Source organism: Rana temporaria, chromosome 8 (assembly GCF_905171775.1).
Source record: "Rana temporaria chromosome 8, aRanTem1.1, whole genome shotgun sequence".
Classification (NCBI taxonomy): Eukaryota; Metazoa; Chordata; class Amphibia; order Anura; family Ranidae; genus Rana; species Rana temporaria.
Window position 1 is genome coordinate 110073631 of NC_053496.1, and position 25738 is coordinate 110099368.

Sequence of the window (25738 nt, forward strand, 5' to 3'; positions counted from 1 at the left end):
TGGTCTTTATGTCCAATGGGTAAGATGGACTTCCTGATTTGGGATGAGCTTTATGTTCAAGTCGAACATGAGTTTAAATCAAACATTGGCTGTTCGCCCGTTCGGCGAACAGCGAACAATTTGGGGTGTTCGCGGCAAATTCGAAAAGCTGCGGAACACCCTTTAAAAGTCTATGGGAGAAATCAAAAGTGCTAATTTTAAAGGTTAATATGCAAGTTATTGTCATACAAAGTGTTTGGGGACCTGGGTCCTGCCCCAGGGGACATGTTTCAATGCAAAAAAAGGTTTTTTTCGGGAGCAGTGATTTTAATAATGCTTAAAGTGAAACAATAAAAGTGAAGTATTCCTTTAAATTTCGTACCTGGGGGGGGTGTATAGTATGCCTGTAAAGTAGCGCAAGTTTCCCGTGCTTAGAACTGTCTGCACAAAATGTAATTTCTGAAGGAAAAAAAGTCATTCAAAACCGCCGCTATTCATGAATTGTCGGGTCCCAGTAATACAGATCAAAGTCATAACAGCAAACCCCCCCCCAAAAAAAAGCATGGGGTCCCCCCCAAATTCCACATCAGGCCCTTCAGGTCTGCTATAGATATTAAGGGGAACCCCGCGCCATTATTTTTTTAAATGGCGTGGGGGTCCCCCCAAAAATCCATACCCTTCAGGTCTGGTATGGATTTTAAGGGGAACCCCGCACCAAAATAAAAAAAAATAGAGTGGAATCTCCCCCAAAAATACATACCAGCAGAGGCTTACTAAGTGGGGCGCAGGCCACCCGAGGTACCACACACTGGGGGTGTCAGGTCAGCACCCCCCTCCGCGATTTAAATGGTGTCAGCTCCGCGGGTTTAGACTGTGGCACAGTGAGAGGCACAGGCAGGGAGAGGCGAGCTATAGTGGCGCTGTGGCGAATCGGCGATGCGGGGTGCAGGGTGACACCGCTCACCGCTGCACCTACCATCCCCTCCTCTCGCAGCTGAGCAGCAGAGTAAAGCCGCCTCCCCCTCCTCTCTGTGAAGAACAAGGAAGCTGTGTTTACACACAGCTCTCCCCATTCTTCAGCTCCGGGGACCGTTCGCGGGACTCCGGCGGCGATCAGGTCCGGGGGGCCCACGGTCACGGAGCTTCGGACCGGGTTGTGGGCACTTAAAGAGGACGTACAGGTACGTGCTTGTGCCCAGCCGTGCCATTCTGCTGACGTATATGTGCAGGAGGCGGTCCTTAGGTGGTTAAATGTCCTTATTTCTTCTGAGAAATGCTCATTTCCTGTTCTTCTGTCTGTAACTCACCACCGTAATGCAAGGCTTTCTTCCAGGTGTGGAGAAAGCCTCTTGAGGGGGGAGGGGGCAAGCAGGAGTGTCAGGACACCCACAACACACAGCTCATTTCTCTATCTGCAAAGTAGAGAGTGTCCTGACCCTCCTGCTCGCCCCCCTCCCCCCTCAAGAGGCTTTCTCCACACCAGGGAGAAAGCCTTGCATTACTGTGTGTAGTTACAGACAGAAGAACAGGAAGTGAGGATTTCTCCGAAGAAATAAGGACATTTAAAAGCAAAATGGAAGGATGAGGTAAGTGAAGGAGGACTGCACTAAGGTAAAGGAAGCTATTTAGGGGGAAAAAAATTCCTTTACGACCCCTTTAAAAAACTCTTTATTTTTGATATGAGACTAGCATGCAAAAAAATAAATAAACAGACGGTCATTCTTCTGATGATCTCATTATGTGTACCAGGCATAAGAAAAAAATGATTGCACTTTGATGACACCAGTGACAGCGGATATTTTATGTAAGCAGATCTTGTGTATATATGGGAAATCATTAACCAGTTGCAGCGATAGTGATCTGCAGACAGCATGGAGCAGTGTGTTCACCTCCAAACATGGCTCCTGGCTGAGGTGTATGGGGAGGGATTGCTGTGCTGCTGAATGACTGGGGATGGAGGCTCAGCCCTGGTTATGTACAATGGGCGGACTCCCAGGACAGGCCTCCTCCCCCATCACACAGCCAGACAAGCAGCAGCACAAGCTGGGACAAGTGACAGCACACAGGCTCAGCCACCAGTTGCTAAATCCCTTGTGAAGACATGGTAAGGTGATGAATGTCTCTGGACCTGATTTCCTTCTCATTAACATCTTTTCTTTTAGGAAATGTAGAAAGAAATGACTGATTGCTGTGCAGGTGGTGAGTCTCATGTGAAGTCAAAGTACATAAGTTAATGAATAGCTCAGGCTAGTGCAGTGTGATAAGGATTGGTTTCCTTTCTTCTAATGTACATATTGGGGAATCCCAATCCCAGCCTCGGATGGTCATTTAGAACCTATGTACCTACCTGAGCTCCCCGCCATGTTCTGAGCACCCATGGGCTCCAGTTTTATCTTCTGAGAGTAAGGCAGAAGTATAAAAACACTGCCTGATATCAGAGGAGTCATAGGATTGTTCTGACTCCATGGCTTTTATTTATTGTACTTATTGACTTTTTATTTGTTTACTTTTTATTTATTTACTTTGTTTCTTTTACTCCATTCTAAGGGCTTGTTTATGCAAGTGTTGTCCTATTGGACCAATACATGGTGGTTTGCTTTTAAGACTGCATTCACACCTGAACGCGGCGTATTGTACCGCGATTTGCCACGACAAATTGCAGTTTTGCCCCGCGATTAGCCACGACAAAATGCTTTGTTTTTAGCCTACAATACGCCGGAGGGGTGATTGAAACATTGTCGGCTATGCAGAACGCCGAAAGCCGCCTGAAAAAAAGGGTCCGGGACTTGTTTTGAGCTTCAGGCGTACAGCGTTTCGGCATTCGGCGTGGAGATGTGAACCATCTCCATAGCCGACAATGTTAAATCACCCCTCCAGCGTATTGCAGGCTGCAATAGCGTCGGGTGTAAAAATGCCTAGGTGTGAATGGAGCCTTAGAGGCCGCTTCAACAGGCAGTGAGGAGGTGTTATGTTATTTCCTCACCACCTGCAGCCAAATGAATGTGTGTGTATATATATATATATATATATATATATATATATATATATATATATATATATACAGAGGCGTAACTAGAAACTTCAGGGCCCCAGTGCAAGAAATCATGAAGGGCCCCCCCATCAGTGTCAGCGGTGGTGTTGAAGGGGTGGCAGCGGTGGTGTTGAAGGGGTGGCAGCGGTGGTGTTGGGGGAGATAGAAGCGGTGGTGTTGAGGGGGGGGTGACAGCGGTAGTGTTGGGGGGTGGCAGCGGTGGTATTGAGGGGGGTGCCAACGGTAGTGTTGGGGGGGATGGCAGCGGTGGTGTTGGGGGGGGGGGGTGGCAGCAATAGTGTTGTGGGGGGTGGCAGTGGTGGTATTGACGGGGGTGGCAGCGGTGGTGTTGAGGGGGTGGCAGCGGTAGTTTTGTGGGGGGTGGCAGCGGTGGTGTTGAGGGGGGTGGCAGCGGTGTTGTTGAGGGGGGTGGCAGTGGTGTTGTTGAGGGGTGTGGCAGTGGTGTTGTTGAGGGGGTGGCAGCGGTGTTGTTGAGGAGGGGTGACAGCGGTGGTATTGAGGGGGGGTGGCAACGGTAGTGTTGGGGGGTGGCAGCGGTAGTGTTGAGGGGGGGTGGCAGCGGTAGTGTTGAGGGGGGGTGGCAGCAGTGGTGTTGAGGGGGGGTGGTAGCAGTAGTGTTGTGGGGGGTGGCAGCGCTGGTATTCAGGGGGGGTGGCAGCGGTAGTGTTGGGGGGATGGCATTGGTGGTGTTGAGAGGGGGTGGCAGCAGTAGTGTTGTGTGGGTGGTATTGAGGGGTGGCAGCAGTGGTGTTGAGGGGGGGTGGCAGTGGTGGTGTTGAGGGGGGGTGGCAGCGGCGGTGTTGAGGGGGGTGACAGCGGTGGCAATAATGGGGGGTGGCAGCAGTGGTGTTGAAGGGGGGTGGCAGCGGTGTTGTTAAGGGGGGGTGACAGCGGTGGTGTTGAGGGGGGGTGGCAGCGGTAGTGTTGAGGGGAGGTGGCAGCGGTGGTGTTGGGGGTTGGCAGCGGTGGTGTTGGGGGGGGTTGGCAGCGGTGGTGTTGAGGGGGGTTGGCAGCGGTGGTGTTGAGGGGGGTTGGCAGCGGTGGTGTTGAGGGGGGTGGCAGCGGTGGTATTAGGGGTGGCAGCAGTAGTGTTGTGGGGGCAGTGGTACTCGAGGGGGGGGTGGTAGCAGTGGTAGTGCCATCCTCAAACCACCACCACCTCTTACTGATCCCACCCCCCCCATTTATCACCTCTGTTGTAGTGATGATGGGGGGGGATAGGGATGAGATCTGCAGTGGTGGGGGGATGGGATTGATTGCAGTGCAAAATGCCACTTGACAGGACTTACCAGTAATCAATCGATTCCCCCTCAGAAATCTGTCACTGTGCCTCCTCCAGGAATGCCTTGCCTCATGGGTACGACGGGACAGGTAGTCGATGCAGTCGCAGAGGAGAGAGCTCCTCCCCCGCCTTCACTCAATAGGTGTTTTTCAGTGGACTCCGCCCCCTTCATTCTCTCTGTCTCTGGATAGGCGGGGACGGGCGGTACACAGTCTTGCAATGCTGTGCTACCTCTGCCTTCCCTCTCTCTCTTTCCTCAGCGGGCGAAAGCCCCCCTCCCCGCGGCGGAACAAACCACGCGGGCGGTAGGCGGGCATCTCACGCGGGCGGTAGGCGGGCACCTCACGCGGGTGGCAGGCGGGCATCTCACGCGGGCGGCAGGCGGGCACCTCATGTGGGCAAACAGCCGGACGGCGGGCCCCCCTGAAGTGGCGGAACTACAGGGCCCAGTCGCAAGTGCGTCTGTTGCGACCATGATAATTCCGCCAGGGTTATATATATATATATATATATATATATATATGTGTGTGTGTGTGTGTGTGTGTGTGTGTGTGTGTATGTGTGTATATATATATATATATATATATATATATATATATATATATATATATATATATATATATATATATATATATATATATAATATATTAGTCGCGGATGAGCATGGGCGTGTTCGCAACTCCACGTGCCCACGCCTTCCAGGAAGCTGACACTCCGCAGCGCTAATCCCAGGCAGTGAGACATTTCCTGTTTTGCAGCTGAACAGATCGGGAAAAGTTTTACTGCCTGTGACTTAGCGCTGCGCAGTGTCAGCTTCCTGGCGGGATCGGCACGTGGGATTTCAAACACGCCCGAGCCCATCTCTACTTGAAATAGGAATAAAAGTGATCATAAGATTTTTTTTTTATTTTTTTTATGTAAATACCCCTTGTAATAAAAATAATCATGACAGTTCGGCCCCTTTCACACTGGGGCAGGTGGCGGTATAGCGCCGCTAAAACCGTCGGAATTGCCGCGGGATTCGGCTGCTAGCGGTGCGGTATTAACCCCTGCTAGCAGCCGATAAAGGGTTAATACCACCCGCAATGCGCCTCTGCAGAGGCGCATTGCGGCCGGTATTACTGCGGTTTCCCATTGTTTTAAATGGGAAGGAGCGGTATACATGCCGCTCCTCTCACTGCTCCAAAGATGCTGCTTGCAGTAGATTTTTTTTCTTTGCCAGCCCTCGGGCTTTCACACTCAGAAGGCTGGGCAGGAGTTTTTCAGGCGGCATAGCAGCGCTATTTTTAGCGCTGTACCGCCTGAAAAACTCAGTGTGAAAGGGGCCTTCCTCTTGCGAGATCCGGGATCAAAAAGACCCCAGATCTCTCATTTACACTTAAAAGCAAAACAAATAAAATTGAATTTTATATTTACAAAAAAATTTAAATAACATTTTCCTTTTATGCTGTTAGGCAGAAGTGACGTCAGACGTCGCTCTGGTCCTAAAGCGCCCCATCCCTCCGTGCTCACGTGCAGAAATGAATGCAAAAATTGTTTGCGCCCCCACATGTAAATGGTGTTCAAACCACACATGTGAGGTATCGCCGTGATCGTTGGAGAGAGAGCAATCAATTTAGCACTAGACCTCTTCTCTAACTCTAAACCGATAACCTGTAAAAAAAAAAAAAAAAAAAGCGTTGCCTATGGAGATATTTAAGTACTGTACTGTAGTTTGTTGCCATTCCACAAGCGCAGGTTTAAAACTGTCTAGTCAGGTCAGCTGGGAGGGAGCAAAGAGTTGGATTGATCTAGTAATGAAAGCTTCTAAATTGTAATTGTCTTTTTTTTATTTTATTAATTTGGGCTGTTTATTTACACATAAGCAATCAAGTGCTTTTTCTGTTAAATCAAAACTGCCCATGAACTATCCAATCTGATTGTACAATGAAATTGTGACATGTATGGTGAGCAGGATATAGATAATGAGATTTTCTTTTATGCAACCACAGTTAGTGTTGATAGGGGTATCCCTCCCGCTGAGCTCCTGGTGTGGGGGGGGGGGGGCGTATTATAAATGGATGATCTGCCTATAGAAGGTTTGAATCTCGATCAGTCACTGCTGAGCTGTTGGAGATGTGAACCATCTATGGCTGGCTTAAAGCAGTATTAAACCTAAAAGCAACATGTATTATAATGCAGCCTACCAATTCCTAGATGTGAAGGCTGCATTGGTTTTCTTTTTTTAAGCTAGCTTTTTTCTATTTTTACTTGGTGATCTGGCCAGTAAGGCTGGATTTACAACTTTGCATTTTTTGTGCTTTTTGCAGATTTGCACTACAGAACATATTCCATAGGAAACCATGTTAAATGGACTGTAGTGCAAATCTGCAAAATGCAAAAAGCAGTAAAACTGCATAGTTGTAAATCCAGCCTTACTGGCCAGATCACCAAGTAAAAATAGAAAAAAGCTAGCTTAAGGCCGGCCATAGACTAATCTCAGCCGCTTCCAGATTCCAACCATGTGTGGGGAGCAGGAGAGATTTCCCTGTCAGCACTGGCTGTTTTAATGGGGGAATCGTGCAAATTTCTTTCCTGCAACCTATGCTAATACATTTAACACTTGCCTCCCCCCAGACTGCTGTTGTCTGCTGTGCCTCCTGTTCTCATTCACCCAGACTTGTGTCTCACTAATGAGGTGTGTTACTGGTCAGATCACCAGAAATAAAAAGCCTAAAAAAAGACAACTAAAGCAGCCAGCGCATCTAATGATTGATAAGCTGCAATATAAAACCTTTTTGGTTATGGATTGTTTACCACCCCCCCAAAAAAAAAAAAAAACACCAGTCACCACTGCTCTCCCTGTCAGCTCAGGAGTCTGTGTGTATGTGTGTGTGTGTGAGCCATCTACTCCCCACCCCTTGCACCGCTATTCCACCGTGGCTGTAAAATCACTAATCATCCTGGAATCCTCTCTGTTACAGGAAGATATACTGTGCAGTATCTTTTTTTTTTATTATATAGTGAAATACCTTATTTTACAGTGCCGCTGTGCTGTCACGTGACCTCCCGGCATTCTCCTTCCCCGATCTGAGGACTACAGTGGGAGGGGCTGAGATTTTCCTCTGACGTCAGGTGGGAGAAGAGGAGGGGAGCGGCAAGAGGTCATGTGACCGCACAGCGGCATCTGAAATAAGGTATTTTGCTGCATAGTTAAAAAAAAAAAAAACAGACACTTCACAGTGTATCTTCCTATAACAGAGGGGATTCTGGGATTTGTTATTGTGATTGGTGATTTTACAGCCACAGTGGAATAGAGGTGTGAGGGGTGGGGAGGAGATGGCTCAAACAGGGAGAGGGAGAGACTGTGGGATGACGGAGGCACATAAACTGACCACAGTGTCATGGATCAGCAGCCATGATTACCGTGGTCAGTTCACATAAGGGGACACAGCAACAGGCAGGATCAACCAGGTATTGCAGCATAGAGAGGGACAAATGACACTGCACAAGCACTATGTTGTAAATCGTGCTTTTGTCCATGTGGAAGGCCAATTTCAGCCTGTTTGGATGAGTAGGGAAGGGTTACATTCCCTGTCAGGCTTTTATTTCTGTCTCCATACAAACTTTAAATATTGGATAATATACGGTTATTAGCCGCATAATTTAGGAAGAGCCTAATGGTCACAAAGTGAAAACTTTCCACGTAGTCCTGATGATAAGGTGCTTTAATAAATCCCAGCCCTATGCTGGAAGTTAGACAGTTAATGAGATGTGCATTAGAGGAGGGGAACATTTGCAGAGGGCTTCTTCCACTTCTCTCTGGCTGGTTTAATGAGCATTAATACTGACTACAAATGTCATTTATAACACAACAGAAGACATCTGGAAGCCTTTGTATATCCCATGATGCAAACAAAAACTAAATAATAACACATGTCACATATCACATGTTGTTTTTTTTTTTGTTTTTTTCAAGCAACCTAAATTATAGACATAACTTAAAGGGGAAATATGATCTTCATATTTTTGCATTTATACATTTAGTGGTCAGACTGGTTTCAGCACAAACTATATATTTGATGTAACAATTGGGACTATAGTTCATACAACAGCACAAACAACAGTAACAAAATAAAGACCCTCTTTTATGCATTTTGTAAGCACCAATTTAAACATGTGCATTGCGTTTAACACAAATGTCTTATGTTGTGTGTGTGTGTATTGTGTAAAATGTGCATTGTGTAACACAAATGTCTTATGTTTTGTGCATTGTGTTTAATACAAATGTCTTATGTTGTGTGTATTGTGCACAATGTGCATTGTGTTTAACGCAAATATCTTATGTTGTGGCAGCCCATTTATTTAAACTAGTGTAGCGCCCTGCTACTGTTTATAGCTGGTGTTGCTGTAAATTTAGAGGGTGGCCAGGGAGTTGGTTGCCTTCTGGAGCTTTCCTGGAGTACATCTCGTGTACAGGGGAACGGAATGTATAATGCCGCTTCTTATTATGTTGTGTCCTCCACACATCTACTAGTTGATATTGATGCATTTTCTTTTTTAATTTATTCCTCCAGGCCATTCCGGGCCCCTGTACACAGGACGTACTATCTATCTCAGGATCTATACATAAATTAAAGTCCCCTGCCAGTATAGCCCTTCCCCTTTTGAACTCCATGAACTCTGTTATAACCCCCATTAAATATATGATGGAGTTTTTATTTGGGCCGTATATGTTTGCCAATGAGACTTCGGTTCCGTTAATTTTCCCTCTCAGGAACAGGTATCTCCCTTCCGTGTCCGTCCTTCTTTCGTCTAAAGTGTACCTAATCTCCTTGGCAAACCCTATGGCCACACCCTTAGCTCGACTAATGGGTGAGTCTCTATAGTACCATAGCAGGGGGTAAGTCTGACAGATTATTTTACGGTTTGAACCTGCGGTGAAATGTGTCTCTTGCAGCAAAACCACATCCGCCTTCAGTGAACTCAGTTCTTACAATATATTTGCACATTTAATGGGAGCATTTAACCCTCTCACGTTGTATGAAATTATATTTAATTTAGGCATTTTTACTATTATTCAGCTCTTTTGACTCTCTCGTGACTCTCCCACCTGCCCACCCCCTTGAGGGAAAAATGGCCTCCCCGCGGCCCTATGAACCATGGCCCTCCTCAATCCTCCCGGCCCCTGGTTCTTCCCCCTAGAGGTTGAGCTCTGTGTTGACACTCGTAACAGGACCAATGCTCACCCACCTCCACCCTCCCTCCGCAACTCCCCCCCCCCCCCCGGTCCCCCCCTCAACTTTTCCTTCCACATACTGTATTTATTGGCGTATAACGCTCACTTTTTTACCCTGGAAATAGAGGGTAAACTGTGCCTGCGTGTTATACGCAGGAGGCTGTGGAATGTTTTTTTTCTGAAACTTCCCTCTTAAAGTTAGGGTGCGTGTTATACGCCTGTGCGTGTTATATGCCGATAAATATGGTACTTTTCCCCCTTCAGTTTCTCTTTTTTTCTCCTTCCTTCTATCTTCCCCCTCATTCTTTTCCCTCGCTTTTTCTCCCCTTTTTTTGCCCCCCTTTCTTTTCCTGTTCCTTTTGTTTTATCTTCCTTCTACTTGCCTTCCTTCTATCCCTCCATTTTTCCCCTTAGCCTCTTAATTATTATCCTCCTTTTTTTATCTCGTCTTTACTCCCGGCAGTTTCTTCTTCCACGCTGGCTGCCAGGACTGTAATTCTTCTAGATTATCCACGGGATCTTGTTTTTCCCACCAACCTGGGATCTCCATTAGTGGAACATTCAATCTCCTGCAGAAATTCGGGGCGTCTTCTGGGAATCTTAGGGTTGCTGACCGGCCTTCTTTGCGTCCGGTTAGGCAGGCTGGGAATCCCCATGTGTATTGAATATTCAGCATCTGAAGTTGCTCCAGTAATGGGTTTAAGTATTCTTCTTCTGGAAAGAGTCTCTGCTGCCAGGTCAGGGAATACTTGCAAAGTTGTCTCGCCGTATTTAATGGGGTGGTTAGTTTTCATATATGTCCTTATCTGTTCCTTGTCTTGATAGTTGTGGAATCTATAACATCTCTTGGCACATCTCTTGACACTTCTGGGGGCTTTCTGATCCTATGGATCCTTTCAAACTTAATTTTGTTCTTTGCTTCTATTGTTCCCAACATGTGACCAAATATCTTATCCATTTGTTCCTGTAGGTCAGGGATATGCAATTAGCGGACCTCCAGATGTTGCAGAACTACAATTCCCATGAGGCATAGCAAGACTCTGATAGCCACAACCATGAACCCAGAGGCAGAGGCATGATGGGACTTGTAGTTTTGCAACAGCTGGAGGTCCGCTAATTGCTTATCCCTGCTGTAGGTCCTCGTCATCTCCTTGCCGTTAAGGTAACCCTCTGATCCTTAAATTTTTCCTTCTGTTCCTGTTTTCTTGGTCTTCGATTTTGTATATCATATATCTTTGTTCCCTGCGCGTATCTTCCATCTGTTCCTTCAATCCTTTAATTTCAGACCCATGATTGTCCAACCTTTCTTCCACTTCCTCAACCCTTTTTAACATATGTTTCATATACTGGCGTAGGATTGCTATTTCCCCTTTTATTGACGTTTCTAGCCTTGATTCCATTCTTGCCCACATTTCCACCATTTCGCTTTTTGTTAATGCTTGCTTTTTTTGTCTAGTTTCCATACCCTCTTCCTCCTCTATCTCTTCACTAATCAGTAAGGGTGATTCCGTATTCCTTTTAGATCCAGTTTTTATTCCAGGGCTTTCTTTTCCCCCCTTGTGTGACATATATTTTTTGATGGATCCAGGACTTGCACTCGTTCTAGGGAGGTTTACTGCTGCCCCTCTCCCAGATCCTCCCCTCATCATTCTTCAATTGAATGAGTTCAGATACTGTAATAATAGGGTATGGATGAATATAAGAATACCCAATTACAGTGCCTGTTTCCTATAAATAAATATATGTCAAACTCCCCGTTCACTGTTGTCACCAGCAGTGTACCAACTATATTTGCTCTATTTTGCAAACTGTTCCACACAAACACCTGGCTGTTTAAGCAGATTCATCAGATAGGCAATTTGAGCAGTTTAAGCAAGTCAGTCCTATTAGACAGTTTATTAGTTTAGGCAGGTTAGACAGGTTCGATGTGTTAGGCAATTAATTTCAGCAAATTTAAGCTGAATTAGGCAGGTTACACAGTTAGAACGTTTTAAACATTTCAGGCAGAGTTAGACCAGAGTTGAGGAGGATTCAGGACCGAGAAATATCTCCACCTTTGGGAAGGTCTGTGGCAGAGACTTTGCTAAAATTCCAAGTGACACTCTGGCTGCTAGGCCGGTGAGAGCGGCCTATCTAGATGCACTATACCAACTCTGGCTAGAGTGGCGAAGCAAGTTGTCGTTGGAAGTAGGACTGCTTCCGAAACCCAGTTACACGCCTGAATCCATTAACCACCACTTCTTCTATCTTCTCACCTACTACTACTTTTACCATTTTTACCCCATTGGGTAATAAAGCACAGAAAAATATATTTACAGTGTGGACATTGACTTTATTACAGCTCTCATCCAGTACCACTAGACGGCGGAGAATTAGAGGTAACATGCCACCCAAATCAAACCAGCAGCTCCTTCGGGGTAGTGCTACACTAGATAATGCATCAAAGCAAACAGAAAAGGATGCATGCACGATTTCTTGCAATGCATTTAATTTTTTCAGCAACATTAGCAATTGCATTCAGAAATAAGAGCACCACAGGGCACCAATGAGCATAACATGCATTGCCACATGTTGCTGCAGTACAACAGTGTGAGTCTTGCCTAAATCATTGAGTATACAAAAACCAGAAGCCTCCATTCACATTGGAGCGATCTGTCATGCCAAGTCACATCCTATTGCTGACAATTGCACTGTTCAGATTGGTGCCACATCAATTAGAAAAAGTAGCCACATCAATTAGAAAAAGTAGCCACATCAATTAGAAAAAGTAGCCACATCAATTAGAAAAAGTAGTACATGCACTACTTTTGGTGATTTTGGGTGCGACTTAAATAGACATCTGTGCATGAAGACGCACAGATGTCTTAAAAGTCGCACTGATAAACGGGTTTGAAATTGTGCGGTTTGAGATGAAGTCGCTTGATTTCAAAGCCACAGTCAATGTGAACAGAGGCTAAAGCTGAACTTCAGAATAAGCATATGTTGTCTACATAAAAAAGGCATGTATATTCTTCCTTTAATCTAGGTGTGCTTTTTGTATTGTTTCCAGATCTGTGCAGCAATTCAGTGTGAAACGTTGCCCCTGTGCAGGAGCTTTCTGTAATAAAGACCAGTCACTGCTGCTCTCTCTCCTTGTGCAGACCGACTGGTCTTGTTTCCGCCCCTCCTGTAGATTTTTGCAGACAGATTATAGTGGTTGGAGTCTGTTGGGCCCCTCCCACATTTCTACTCTCTGTGCAGACTATGTACACTACAGTGATGATGTCTCTGCTACTTTAATTAGATAATATCTGGGTTTGCAAACTTCATTCACTTCCTGTTCTGGAAAGACAAAAGAAGTGAGAGGAGTTGACTCCATAATAAGGGGAAACAATCACAGACAGTCTTGGCCAGAATAAGTGCCCTCATTAGAAAGGGTTTTCCTTACATTTCTGTTTTGGAGATCAGTATAACAGTTTCCCATTACCTTCAGGTACAGTTTTTATCAGGACTAATAGAGGGGGTAATCTTTCCAATGGGGACACAGACAACAATAAAAAAACATTAAGCCCTGGTTCACACTGATGCTACTTTGAAATCGTGCTACTTTACTTGAAGTAGCGCGATTTCAAAGTAGCAAGGTCAGCGCGATTTCAGGTGCTACTAGATAGACATTTGTGTGGCTTCATACACAGATGTCTATAGAAATCGCACCCGAAATTGGCAAAAGTAGTGTAGGGACTACTTTCGCAAATCGGTGCAGCGCCACAAAATCGGTGTCGCACCGATTGGAACAGTGCCATTGCCGTCAATAGGCTGCGACTTGTCATGCGATTTGATCTCTCAAATCGCATGACAAATCGATCCAATGTGAACCTAGGCTAAAAGGGGTTTCAACACTTTTACATTCTAACCAAGACCTGAAAATATTGACTTTAGATGTTCGTTTGGGAAATCTAGCCCCATTCACCTTCTTAACCACTTGCCGCCCGCCAATTGCAGATTGACGTCGGCAAAGTGGTTTCAATATCCTGAGTGGACGTCATATGACGTCCTCAGGATATTGAGCCACGGCGATCGTTGTTGCAGGGTATCAGTCTGACACCCCGCAACACGGCTGATCACGATGTAAACAGGAAAAGCCGGTAATCGGCATTTCCTCACTCGCATCTGTCAGACGCGAGTAGAGGAGAGCCGATTGGCTGCTCCTCTGACAGGGGGGGTTTGTGCTGATCGAATTATCAGCACAGCCCCCAAGAGGATGCCCACACTGGACCACCAGGGATGCCACTAGACCACCAGGGATACAAAACACAGGGATGCAAAACACACACTAGACCACCAGGGATGACAGAAATAATGGATGCCAATCAGTGCCCGCAATGGATACCAATCAGTGCCCGCAATGGATGCCAATCAGTGCCCACAATGGGCATCACTGATTGGCAGGCATTGTTTGGCACTGATTGGCATCCATTAGTACAACACATACATTAGTGCCACCTATCAGTGCCCATCCGTGCCACCTATCAGTGCCCATCCATGCCGCCTATCAGTGCCCATCCGTGCCGCATATTAGTGCCTATCAATGCCACCTCATCGGTGCCCATCAGTGCTGCCTTATCAGTGCCCGTCAGTGCAGTACCATCAGTGTCCATCAGTGAAGGAGAAAACTTACTTATTTACAATGTTTTATAACAGAAACAAAAAAATACTTTTTTTTTTCTAAATTTTCTGTAATTTTTTTTTTTTTTTTTTTGCAAAAATAAAAATCCCAGAGGTGATCAAATACCACCAAAAGAAAGCTCTATTTGTGGGTACAAAATGATAAAAATTTTGTTTGGGAACAGTGTAGCATGACCGCGCAATTGTCATTCAAAGTGCAACAGCGCTGAAAGCTAAAAATTGGTCTGGGGGCGGGAAGGTGTATAAGTGCCCTGTATGGAAGTGGTTAAATGTGCTCCTTTTTGTGCGATTGAGGTTTAGGATATGCACAAACTAACAAGGATGCCCGATGGTGCTCAGGGATAGCCTTCCAGCATCATGGAAATAAGACTCCCTATGAAGGGCAAACCAACAGGTTCACTTGTCCGTTTGCATCCAGTAGAGAGGGCAAAGCCCTAAATGAGTTACAAGTCTCCAGAGTCATAAATTACACAAGGTATGGACTCCTCGCATATATACAATTTCTGAAGGTGCAGAGTGTTTCCTTCAACTCCCAGTGCTGAATAGAGCTGTGGGGAAGTGAAGGAAAGGTATGTACCTCCTCCTGTGGAATGGGGGGGAAATTAAAGCAAACCTGTTCATTTGCCCTAATGAGTGAAGCACTTGTTGGCTTTAAAGCAGAAGTTTACATATGAATATTTTTGCATAGGTACATTGGTTCAGCTTGAATACGCATGCATGTGCCCAGGGGCGGACTGACCATTGAGTCACTCGGGCATTGCCCGAGGGCCCCATGCCACTAGGGGGCTCCATCAGGGTTGCCAGGCTCAGTAAAACCAGGGAAAGTATGTAAAAATCTGTGTTTTTTTTTTTTTTTTTTTTTTTACATCTGTCCCTGATATGTCCGAAACTGACATCTGTAAGCCCGGGGGCCCCATAATCTTCTATTACCCGGGGGCCCCATGAGTTGCCAGTCCGCCCCTGCATGTGCCATACCTGGCCGATCCTTGTTGAAGCAGGAAATCACTGTAATAGGCGCCTCTAGCTCAGTGACTGCCACCAGCTTTTGGGTCACGTGCCGAGTGGTGGAGATCATGTCATTGTCCTACCTCATCCATTCAGAGATTGCTTTGCATTCATTAAGAAAATGCAAAGTGTTCTGTGAATGGCACCTGTGCCAAATGCCGAGGTAAAACGCCCTTGATTTTGTTTGCCAGTGGAAAGAACCCCCTCCCCTACAAACAGCTACAAAGATCATTGGAGTCCTGCAGGTGCCAATGCCAATTGGCATCGGCCTTGGAATTCTGCAGGCACTATCAATAGGGGGTCAATTAGACAACCTCTGGAGGGTTACACAGAACCCTGGATGAGAATGATTGGTCCAAGAGGAGAATGCAACTTGCATTGGTGGGATTTTTTTTCTTTCCTTTTGCATCGCCATTACAGGAAATAAAGGGAATTTTCTCCAAAAGGTCAGAATCAGAAAAAATTAACTGATGGGTTATAACCCTTCCCTGTTCTGAACTAAATTGTTGGCTATACATACAATTTAAGCAATACAGTAGTCACAAAGTACAGGGAGCATATTTACAAAGAAATCTTCAGTACTTGGTTTGTGCTGTTTATCTTCAAAGAACCAGCCCAAAATATTCCACATGTCTATGCATAAGGAAAGAATTAAAGTGATCTGCAGAGGACAGGTCCTTTATTTATTGTAGTGCTGTATCCTAGAAATGCAGATGTATTTAAAATTTCACATAATTTAAACTACCAGTAATTCCTTCTATTAAACATAAGTGCATACCACTCATTATTTTGGCCCTACCTAGTGATAGGCCTTACAATGTGCTTACTGTTAGCCGGATTTAGGTAGAGCGGCGTATATATGAGCGGGCGTAGCGCAGCTCATATGCGCTACGCCACCGTAAAATAGAGAGGCAAGGCCAGTATTCACAAAGCACTTGCTCCCTAAGTTATGGCGGTGTAGCATAAATGGGCCGGCGTAAGCCCGCGTAATTCAAAGTAGGCAGGTAGTGGGCGTGTTGTATTAAAATTAATCGTGACCCCATGTAAATGAAGCGCCGAACGAACGGCGCATGCTCAGAATCACGTCGAATTTACGCCCTAAGATACGACGGCTCAATGGCAACAACGTGAACGTAACCTACGCCCAGCCCCATTCACGTACGACTTACGTAAACGATGTAAAATACGACGGCAGTTCCGACGTCCATACCCTAACATGACTTAGAACAGCTATTTTGTGGTTTAACTTTACGCCGGACGTACGCCTTGCGTAAACGGCGTATACTCATGCGACGGGCGCAAGTACGTTTGTGAATCGGCGTATCTTGGTCATTTGCATATTCGACACGTAAATCAATGGAAGCGCCCCTTGCGGCCAACGTAAATATGCGCCCAAGATACGACGGCGTAGGAGACTTACGTCGGTCGGATGGAGCCAGAATTCAGGCGTATCTGGTTTCAAGAATACGGCGCATCCATGGACTTATGCGGCGTATCAGTAGATACGTCGGCGTAAGTCTTTGTGAATCCGGGCCTGTGCCTACAAAGGTCTAAGTAGAAGACAATCAGGCAGAGCTGACAACACAACATGTAGTGGAGACATAGATGGGAACAAAGTAACAGAACCTCTGTTAGAACTCCCATTGGCAAAGATGAGATATAAATTTCTGAACCAATGCCACTTTTTACCCTGGTGTCCGACTCCTAGGCATTGGCCTGCACATGGCTTATTCATTTTATAGGACCGCCCTATAGACAGCAGTCTATGGCTGCTATGTATATACATTAAATGTATATTTTTAGCTGGCCTCCAGCATAGCTTCATGAACTCCTATGATATAGGCTGGTGGATGGTCACATGTTTAACCACTTGCCGCCCGCCAATGACACATTGACGTTGGCAAAGTGGTTGTAGAATCCTGACTGGACGTCATATGACGCCCCGGGGGCGTGCATCGCGGCGATCGTTGTTGCAGGGTGTCAGTCTGACACCCCGCAACACCGATCAAGGTAAAGAGTCTCTTACGGAGACTCTTTACCACGTGATCAGCCGTGTCCAATCACGGCTGATCACGATGTAAACAGGAAAAGCCGGTAATCGGCTTTTCCTCACTCGTGTCTGTCAGACGCGAGTAGAGGAGAGCCGATCGGCTGCTCCTGTGACAGGGGGGGTTTGTTCTGATCGATTATCAGCACAGCCCCCCCGAGGATGCCCACTGGACCACCAGGGATGCCCACTGGACCACCAGGGATTAAAAAAATAAAAATAAAGGTATGCCACCCTAGACCACCAGGGATGAGGACACAAAAAATGGATGCCAATCAGTGCCCACAATGGGCATCACTGATTGGCAGGCATTGTTTGGCACTGATTGGCATCCATTAGTAAAACACATACAATAGTGTCCATCTATGCCCATCCGTGCCACCTATCCGTGCCGCTTATCCGTGCCCATCCGTGCCGCCTATCCGTGCCCATCCATGCCGCCTATCCGTGCCCAGCCGTGCCGCATATCTGTGCCCATCTGTGCCACCTATCCGTGCCGCCTATCCAAGCCCATCCATGCTGCCTATCCGTGCCGCCTATCAGTGCCCATCCGTGCTGCCCATCAGTGCCGCATATTAGTGCCCATCAATGCCACCTCATCGGTGCCCATCAGTGCCGCCTTATCAGTGTCTGTCAGTGCAGTACCATCAGTGCCCATCAGTGAAGGAGAAAACGTACTTATTTACAATGTTTTATAATAGAAACATAAAAAACAATTTTTTTTCCAAATTTTCGGTCATTTTTTATTTTTTTTTGCAGAAAATAAATATCCCAGAGGTGATCAAGTACCACCAAAAGAAAGCTCTATTTGTGGGTACAAAATGATAAAAATTTAGTTTGGGTACAGTGTAGCATGACCGCGTAATTGTCATTCAAAGTGCAACAGCGCTGAAAGCTAAAAATTGGTCTGGGCGGGAAGGTGTATAAGTGCCCTGTATGGAAGTGGTTAAAGTCTGAATGCTAAATTATTTTTACCACTATGTCTACATACTAAGCACACCCCCCCCCCCCAGCAAACTTCTCCCATGAACAACAGCACCTACACCCTACTCTGTCCCATATGTTCTTCTGATGTATATGTGTACTTTCCAAAATGTAATGCCTGAGACAGTATTTAGGTGTCTTCGTAATTGTCACCAGAATCAGCCCAGACAATTTGCACCCATCAACCTTCAGTCAAATAACAAATCTAAAAATGCAGACTGGTATGGTTTGGTCACTTTTGCAGAGAAGTAGGTTGCCATATACTGTATAAACTCCCTGGCGAGAGTGACCCATCCACTGGAGGGTTCAGTGAGCAGCACTGCAAAAACATGGCATAAATGAAAACCTAAGGAACCAGCCACTAACCATTGATGTGGTCAGAAATATTGCCAAATGCCTCGTACACACAACCGGTTTTTCCAACGGGAAAACTGCTATGAGAGCTTTTTATCGGGAATCCCAGCCGTGTGTATGCTCCATTGCAGTTTTTCCAATGGGAAAACTGCCGGACAAAAAAAGAGGGCAGGATCTCTTTTTTTTTTCGTCTGGAAAAAATCCTGGTGGGAAAACCATTCGTCTGTATGTTTTTCCGAGGGGAAAAAATTGAGCATGCTCAGAAGCATTGAACTTCAGTGAATCAGCCATGATGGCCTCATTATATGAATGAAAATAGACTCGTAGCTAGTCTTCAGGCGTGAACGGTGCTAGTTTTCATTGATTTCCATTGCAAACATTCTTCTCCTCTGAGGCCTTTTATGGATTATTTTATTTCCTTCTAACAATACAGCTTTGTTTTTTTTTTTTCCTTATCGTTAACTGAGCAATATTTATTTTTTCATCTGATTGCGAAGTTACCAGATATCCCTCTGTCACTGCGCATCACGTGAAATAAGCAATGCATGCAATATCGCTTTTTTTTTCCTGTTTACATTCATCATGTACACAACACATCATGGACATTAATAAGAGATGGTCTCCAATATCCTATATCGGTATGGTTCTGAAATATAATAAATAATAGATGTTTTCATATTCTATATCAGGGCATGAAAACATTTGCTATATTAGGAGGACAAAGTTTCTTACAAGGAAAAGTATAGGATATTTTTAGGAATTACAAATACAAATTGTCAGTTACTATTGCGCTGTGTGGTGTTTTTTTTAATGCTTAAAGGGGTTGTAAAGGTACAATATTTGTTTTTCTCCTAAATAGCTTCCTTTACCTTAGTGCAGTCCTCCTTCACTTACCTCATGCTTCCATTTTGCTTTTAAATGTCCTTATTTCTTCTAAAAAATCATCACTTCCTGTTATTCTGTCTGTAACTCCACACAGTAATGCGAGGCTTTCTCCCTGGTGTGGAGTGTCATGCTCGCCCCCTCCCCTGGAGCGTCCTGACTCTCCTGTAGTCCAAGGAAGGGTGCAAGCATGACACTCCACACCAGGGAGAAAGCCTCGCATTACTGTGTGTAGTTACAGACAGAAGAGCAGGAAGTGAGGATTTCTCAGAAGAAATAAGGACATTTAAAAGCAAAATCGAAGGATGAGGTAAGTGAAGGAGGACGGCACTAAGGTAAAGGAAGCTATTTAGGAAAGAAAATTGTACCTTTACAACCCCTTTAAGCCTTGTATACACAATGAGAATATCGGGCATTATCCTTGCGTTTTTTTTTTTGGATTGTGTTGGAACAGCATTGCTCAACCAGGGATGCATGGAACATTATTGTAATGGCTACCCAGGTAGTGAGAGGGTATCAGCCGTTGGAGATGTCCTTTTCCCTGGCAAGTTGCGATATTCAGATACAGCCGGTATATCCCATCCACGAGATCCAGAAAGAGAGTCAGGTTCAGCTGTAAAATGAGCAGAATAGTAATCCCATCGAACGCCCTTTCAAGAACGAGATGGGGCTACGTTTTGAAGGGTCAAGTAGGACTGCATCTATAATGGTACATTCACACAGTTTATATCTGGTTACAAGCTGTTACAGGAACAATTAAACTCTCCGCCCCCCTCACACAGTGGGGGGGGCTGGCTTCAATACAGATACTTTAAAATAATTATATCCTCTTGAGTTAATCACTTAATCAGTATCTAGACGTTTCGGCCCCGAGATACATTTAACATGACCTGATCAGACACATTCCTTTATCAATAAAATTCAAGTAACCTTTAGAACAATACACACTCACAGATAATCCCATCAGCATACACCTGACAGGAGACTGCAAACTTAAGGGCAATAGACAAAAGAGAGTCAATTAGCTGAAGAAGGGGACATTAGAAAAGAGTCACTCTACAATTAACCCTTTGTATGCCTCACTGCATGATGATTATAGATGTCCAGGCAGAATACATAGTTCCGTTACAATTATTGTTCCTCTTGATGTTGCCAGGGGTTCCTTGAACAGTGAGCAATGGTGGAGTGATCTCCCCACATACATTAACCACCAAGGTAAGTGGGCAATTTTCCACTAACCACCAATGTAAGGGGACACTTCTACACTGACCGCTAATGTTTGACGACAACATAGTTTGTGCTGACTGCCTGTTTTTTCAATTTTGCATTTCAAAAATATTACTAAAAATTATTTTGTAGGGGTTTGACAACAAAATTAGCAGCTCTGGGTTTCAAATATGCGAGGTATGCCATATTACTTTATATAAAACTCTCTCTCCAACCAATTGATCACACCAATGTACCATGGACTGTAGGTATTATCCATTTTAGCACTGGGTACCTATACTTTTTTTTTTTTTTTTTTTTCAAAGGTTCATCAGGCATATAAGGGTTGAACAAGGCTCTGCTGGAGTGTAGAAGGGTGAATACCACATAAGTCACCATACTGAAGTGCAATTGAAAATAAATGGCGCTGCATATAAAACAGTTCCCTTGAGCATGTTGCTGAAACATGTAGGTGGAAATGGGCCCTAGAAGAGATATAAGCATCTGTAAGTTCTAGCAAATGACACTTTGCATTCATTTTATATGTGTATCTCTGTTATGCCAACAGGCTGGGAAGGCTCACAGACTCAGCGGGGAAGAACGAGATCAGCTCTTGCCTAACCTCAGGGCAGTTGGATGGAATGAGCTGGATGGCCGAGATGCTATTTACAAAGAATTCCATTTCAAGGATTTTAATCGGGTGAGCAGGACACATATTTAATATTCTGAGATCATCCTAATGAATAGTCTGCAAGTCCATTTTTAATGTCACACTGCTGAGTGATGTTATCGATTGCTGGTAGTCGCTTCATTTAAATCCATTGAACTTCGATGTGCTGCAAATTGGATTACTGCTAACAAGTGTTAAATTTGCTCTTTAGCTTTAAACACTTTATTCACAAAGCTGGCAATAGATGGGCAGATGCAGGGGCGGACTGACAATTCTGGCACTGCCCGAGGGCCCCATGCCACTAGGGGGCCCCATCAGGGTTGCCAGCCTCAGTAAAACCAGGGACAGTATGTAAAAATCTGTGTTTTTTTTTTTACATCTGTCCCTGAAATGTTCCTTACCGACATCCTTTTGGTCTAAAAATCCCAAGCTTATAGCTGCCCCGCCTCTCCAGTACTTTCTCAGTGTGTGTGTGTGTGTGTGTGTGTGTGTGTGTGTATACTTTGTGTGTGTACTGTGTCTGTATGTGTATTCTGTGTGTATGTATACTGTATGTGTGTGTGTATATACAGTACTGTGTGGCCCCATAATCTCCTATTGCCTGAGGTCCCCATGAGTTGTCAGTCCACCCTTAGGCCCCGTACACATGAGAGGATCCAAATCTCAGCGGATCGGTTTCAGCGGATAGATCCCCTGGTGTGTACGTTCCAGCGGATATTAATCCGCGGATATTTCCGATTTCCAGCAGATAAAAATTTGTAGACATGCTTACAAATCTATCCGCTGGAATCGGCACCAGCGGATCGATCCGGTGGTCTGTACAGACTCACCGGATCGATCCGTCCGAACCCATCCCTCGCATGCGTCGTAATGATTAGACGCATGCGTGGATATCCTTATATGACAGCGTCGCGCACGTCGCCGCGACACGTCACCGCGATGGGAATTCGGCGCGGATTTCAATCCGATGGTGTGTACACTCCATCGGATTAAAATCCTCAGAGGATTTATCCGCGGATACGGTCCGGCGGACCGTATCCGCGGATCAATCCTATCGTGTGTACCAGGCCTTAGGCAGATGTCTTCCCAACAGCCACATGTCCATCAGCCTGATGTAGCTGCTGACTTTTAATAAACACAAACAGGCTGGAACTCCGCTTTAATACCTGTATGCCCCATTGTACAATTCCTTTTATTTCATTGCAGGCCTTTGGATTTATGACCCGGGTAGCATTACAGGCTGAAAAATTAGATCACCATCCAGAATGGTTTAATGTCTATAACAAGGTAAAGCAGTCAACATAAATGTATTAAATATGTTTCACTTCAATGTAAGTTTTCTACCTTAACCTCCTGTCATCTGCATAACGCAAGAAAAGTGGGCTCAAGGCCTGATTCACACCTTTGCAGGTTGCAGTTTGCATATTGCGGGTGCATTTTGCGTTTTTCAATTCAAGCTTTTGATCCATTAAAGTCTATTGAACATAAAACCAGAAAAAAAGTCTCTGGCTATTTTTAAAACAATGCACAGATGTGAATGTGACCCATAGCAAACCATGTTAAATAGACTGTAGTGTGTTTCTGCAAAACGGAAAGCGCACTAAAAAAAAATGCATAAGTGTGAACCAGGCCTAAATGCCGTACCGTTGCCACGCATACACATCCACGGCAGAGATTCTGTGGTGAGGGCACACTCCCAGTTCCCACAGCTTTTGATAAGGGACTAGCAGGACGGGTCCACATCATGTGACTACCAATCAGCGGGTGCCGATGATGGAACCAGCGAGCAGTGGGAAGGTGAGAGGAGTCTCTACTATTAGGTGGTAGCATGACTGAACATGGACTCCTTCACTACAGGTGATGTGGTGCTCAGGGATTATACAGGTCTCTGTATACAATTTGGGGGGGGGAATCTCCTGGTGTAATTTTGGTGTAACAGTACAGTTTTTTCCTTCCAGGAATCAATATTTAAAGTGGTTGTAAACCTCACACATGAAATATGAACAATGCATATCCCTCTATAGTGTGTGCTTGTCTCAGTCCAGAGCACTAAGTATCATTTTTGTCTGTTGCTTCATTCCTCTATCAACATATATCTCTTCTGACAAGATTTCCTGACACCAAGTGAAAAATGGTGACACGGGAGGGAGCTCCATCAGCCTCAGCTCTCTTTCTGTGTGGTGCGTGAATTTGGGGGGGGGGGGGGGGGGTTTTCTTTTCTCTTCTCTCCAACCAGCTCTCAGACTCTCCTCACTGTGCTCTGCAGAGTGGAACTTTTAACTCCCCCCCCCCTTTTTTTTTCTGACCGCTTAGACAAGCTAATGAATTCAGTACCTTGAACAGATGTAGAGAAGACTGTAGATACATAGTTAGTCAGGTTGAAAAAAGACACAAAACCATCCAGTTCAACCACAAAAAAGAATAAAAAAAGAAATAAACAAACAAAATAAAAAACACAATACAATCCCATACACCCAACTCCATACCCACAGTTGATCCAGAGGAAGGCAAAAAACCCCAGCAGAGCATGATCCAATTTGCTACAGCAGGGGAAAAAATTCCTTCCTGATCCCCCAAGAGGCAATCGGATTTACCCTGGATCAACTTTACCTACAAATGACAGTACTCAGTTATTTTATGTACATTTAGGAAAGTATCCAGGCCTTTCTTAACGCAATCTACTGAGCTGGCCAGAACCACCTCTGGAGGGAGTCTGTTCCACATTTTCCCAGCTCTTACTGTGAAGAAATCTTTCCGTATTTGGAGATGAAATCTCTTTTCCTCTAGACGTAAAGAGTGCCCCCTTGTCTTCGGTGTTGACCGTAAAGTGAATAACTCAACACCAAGTCCACTGTATGGACCCCTTATATATTTGTACATGTGGATTATATCCCCCCTTATTGTCCTCTTCTCCAGAGTGAATAAATTCAGTTCCTCTAATCTTTCCTCATAGCTGAGCTCCTCCATGCCTCTTATCAGTTTGGTTGCCCTTCTCTGCACTTTCTCCAGTTCCCCAATATCCTTTTTGAGAACTGGGGCCCAAAACTGAACTGCATATTCCAGATGGGGTCTTACTAATGATTTGTACAGAGGCAAAACAGGTACAACTTATGTAGGAGGACTTATTTCCTCTCTGTATCACCTGAGGATAGTTCCTGCACTGAGTATTTGGAAGGGTTTACACACTTTTTGCATTCAGTGAGATCTGCAATGTAACCTTTAGCCCCCAATCACATCAGCGCAATTTGACATCAAATCACAGCCTGTCTCCAGCAACGGCGCTGTCCCATTCGATGCGACGCCGCACCGCTTTCCAAAATTAGTTCCCGCACTACTTTTGGCGAATTCAGGGGTGATTTCAATAGACATCTGTGCATGAACCCTCACAGATGTCGTTCAAGTCACCCCCGAACTCGCACTGAAATGCGGGTTTGAAATTGTGTGAATTGAGCTGAACTCGCACGATTTTGAACGCGCCTTCAGTGTGAACGAAGGCTAAATTATGAATGTGACAGATCAGTGTGTATCTTCTTCTTACAGATGCAGTGCTGAACCCAGGATCAGTCAAATACTTGCTGTCTTTATAGGAAAGCTATTGCTGATGTAATAGGATACTGTGTTTTATGTTTGCTTCATTATTAAAGGGGTTGTAAAGGTTCGTTTTTTATTTTCTAAATAGGTTCCTTTAAGCTAGTGCATTGTTGGTTCACTTACCTTTTCCTTCCATTTCCCTTCTAAATGTTTTTTTTTTTTTTTGTCTGAACTTTCCACTTCCTGTTTCTCCTCAGTAAGCTTGCCCCCATCATCTGAGCGGTGGTTAGTCAGCCAGAACAGCTTACTGAGGAGGAACAGGAAGTGAGAAATTTAGACAAAGAAAAAAAAAACATTTAGAAGGGAAATTGAAGGAAAAGGTAAGTGAACCAACAATGCACTAGCTTAAAGGAACCTATATAAAAATGGACCTTTACAACCCCTTTTTATACATGCAAATGGACAGTAAATTTTGGTGTATTAATAACGTGTCTAATATGTTTTGTTTGTAGGTTCATATCACTTTGAGCACTCATGAATGTGGTGGTTTATCAGAAAGAGACATCAATCTGGCCAGCTTTATTGAGCAGGTTGCCAATACCCTGTCCTAACAGTAGGTGGCAGCATTGCCATGCATTCAGATGTCCAGTCTTTGCTTTATTGGTGATGTGAATGATAGGAATGGGTCATTCATTTCCTGAGCCTTCAGCTGTAAGCCTTCTCCAAAGAAAACAATCAAGCGAGGGAAGAAACTCTGCCATGGCCTCCTGTCATTATTCTTGTACTCCATTCCTCATTTGTAATCATTTCTTACAGTAGTTAAATGTTGGAATCCATCAACAGTATTAGACTTTTTTTTTTTT

The 25738-nt window shown here is 44.9% G+C and overlaps 1 protein-coding gene across 3 annotated transcripts; it reads left to right on the top strand.

Annotated features, from left to right (window-relative positions):
• The first annotated feature begins 1899 nt into the window (after window positions 1–1899).
• PCBD1 (pterin-4 alpha-carbinolamine dehydratase 1) lies at window positions 1900–25738 on the top strand. Of its 3 annotated transcripts, XM_040320493.1 has the most exons (5): window positions 21113–21142; window positions 21243–21374; window positions 22551–22631; window positions 25388–25516; window positions 25585–25738. In XM_040320493.1, exons 1-4 carry the CDS (start codon window positions 21128–21130, stop codon window positions 25484–25486), a joined length of 327 nt encoding a protein of 108 aa, XP_040176427.1. In that variant the 5' UTR covers window positions 21113–21127; the 3' UTR covers window positions 25487–25516; window positions 25585–25738. The 3 variants fall into 3 exon arrangements, with proteins under 3 accessions (XP_040176428.1, XP_040176427.1, XP_040176426.1); XM_040320494.1 differs by lacking the exon at window positions 21113–21142 and adding an exon at window positions 1900–2083 and having other exon boundaries at window positions 25388–25738; XM_040320492.1 differs by having other exon boundaries at window positions 25388–25738.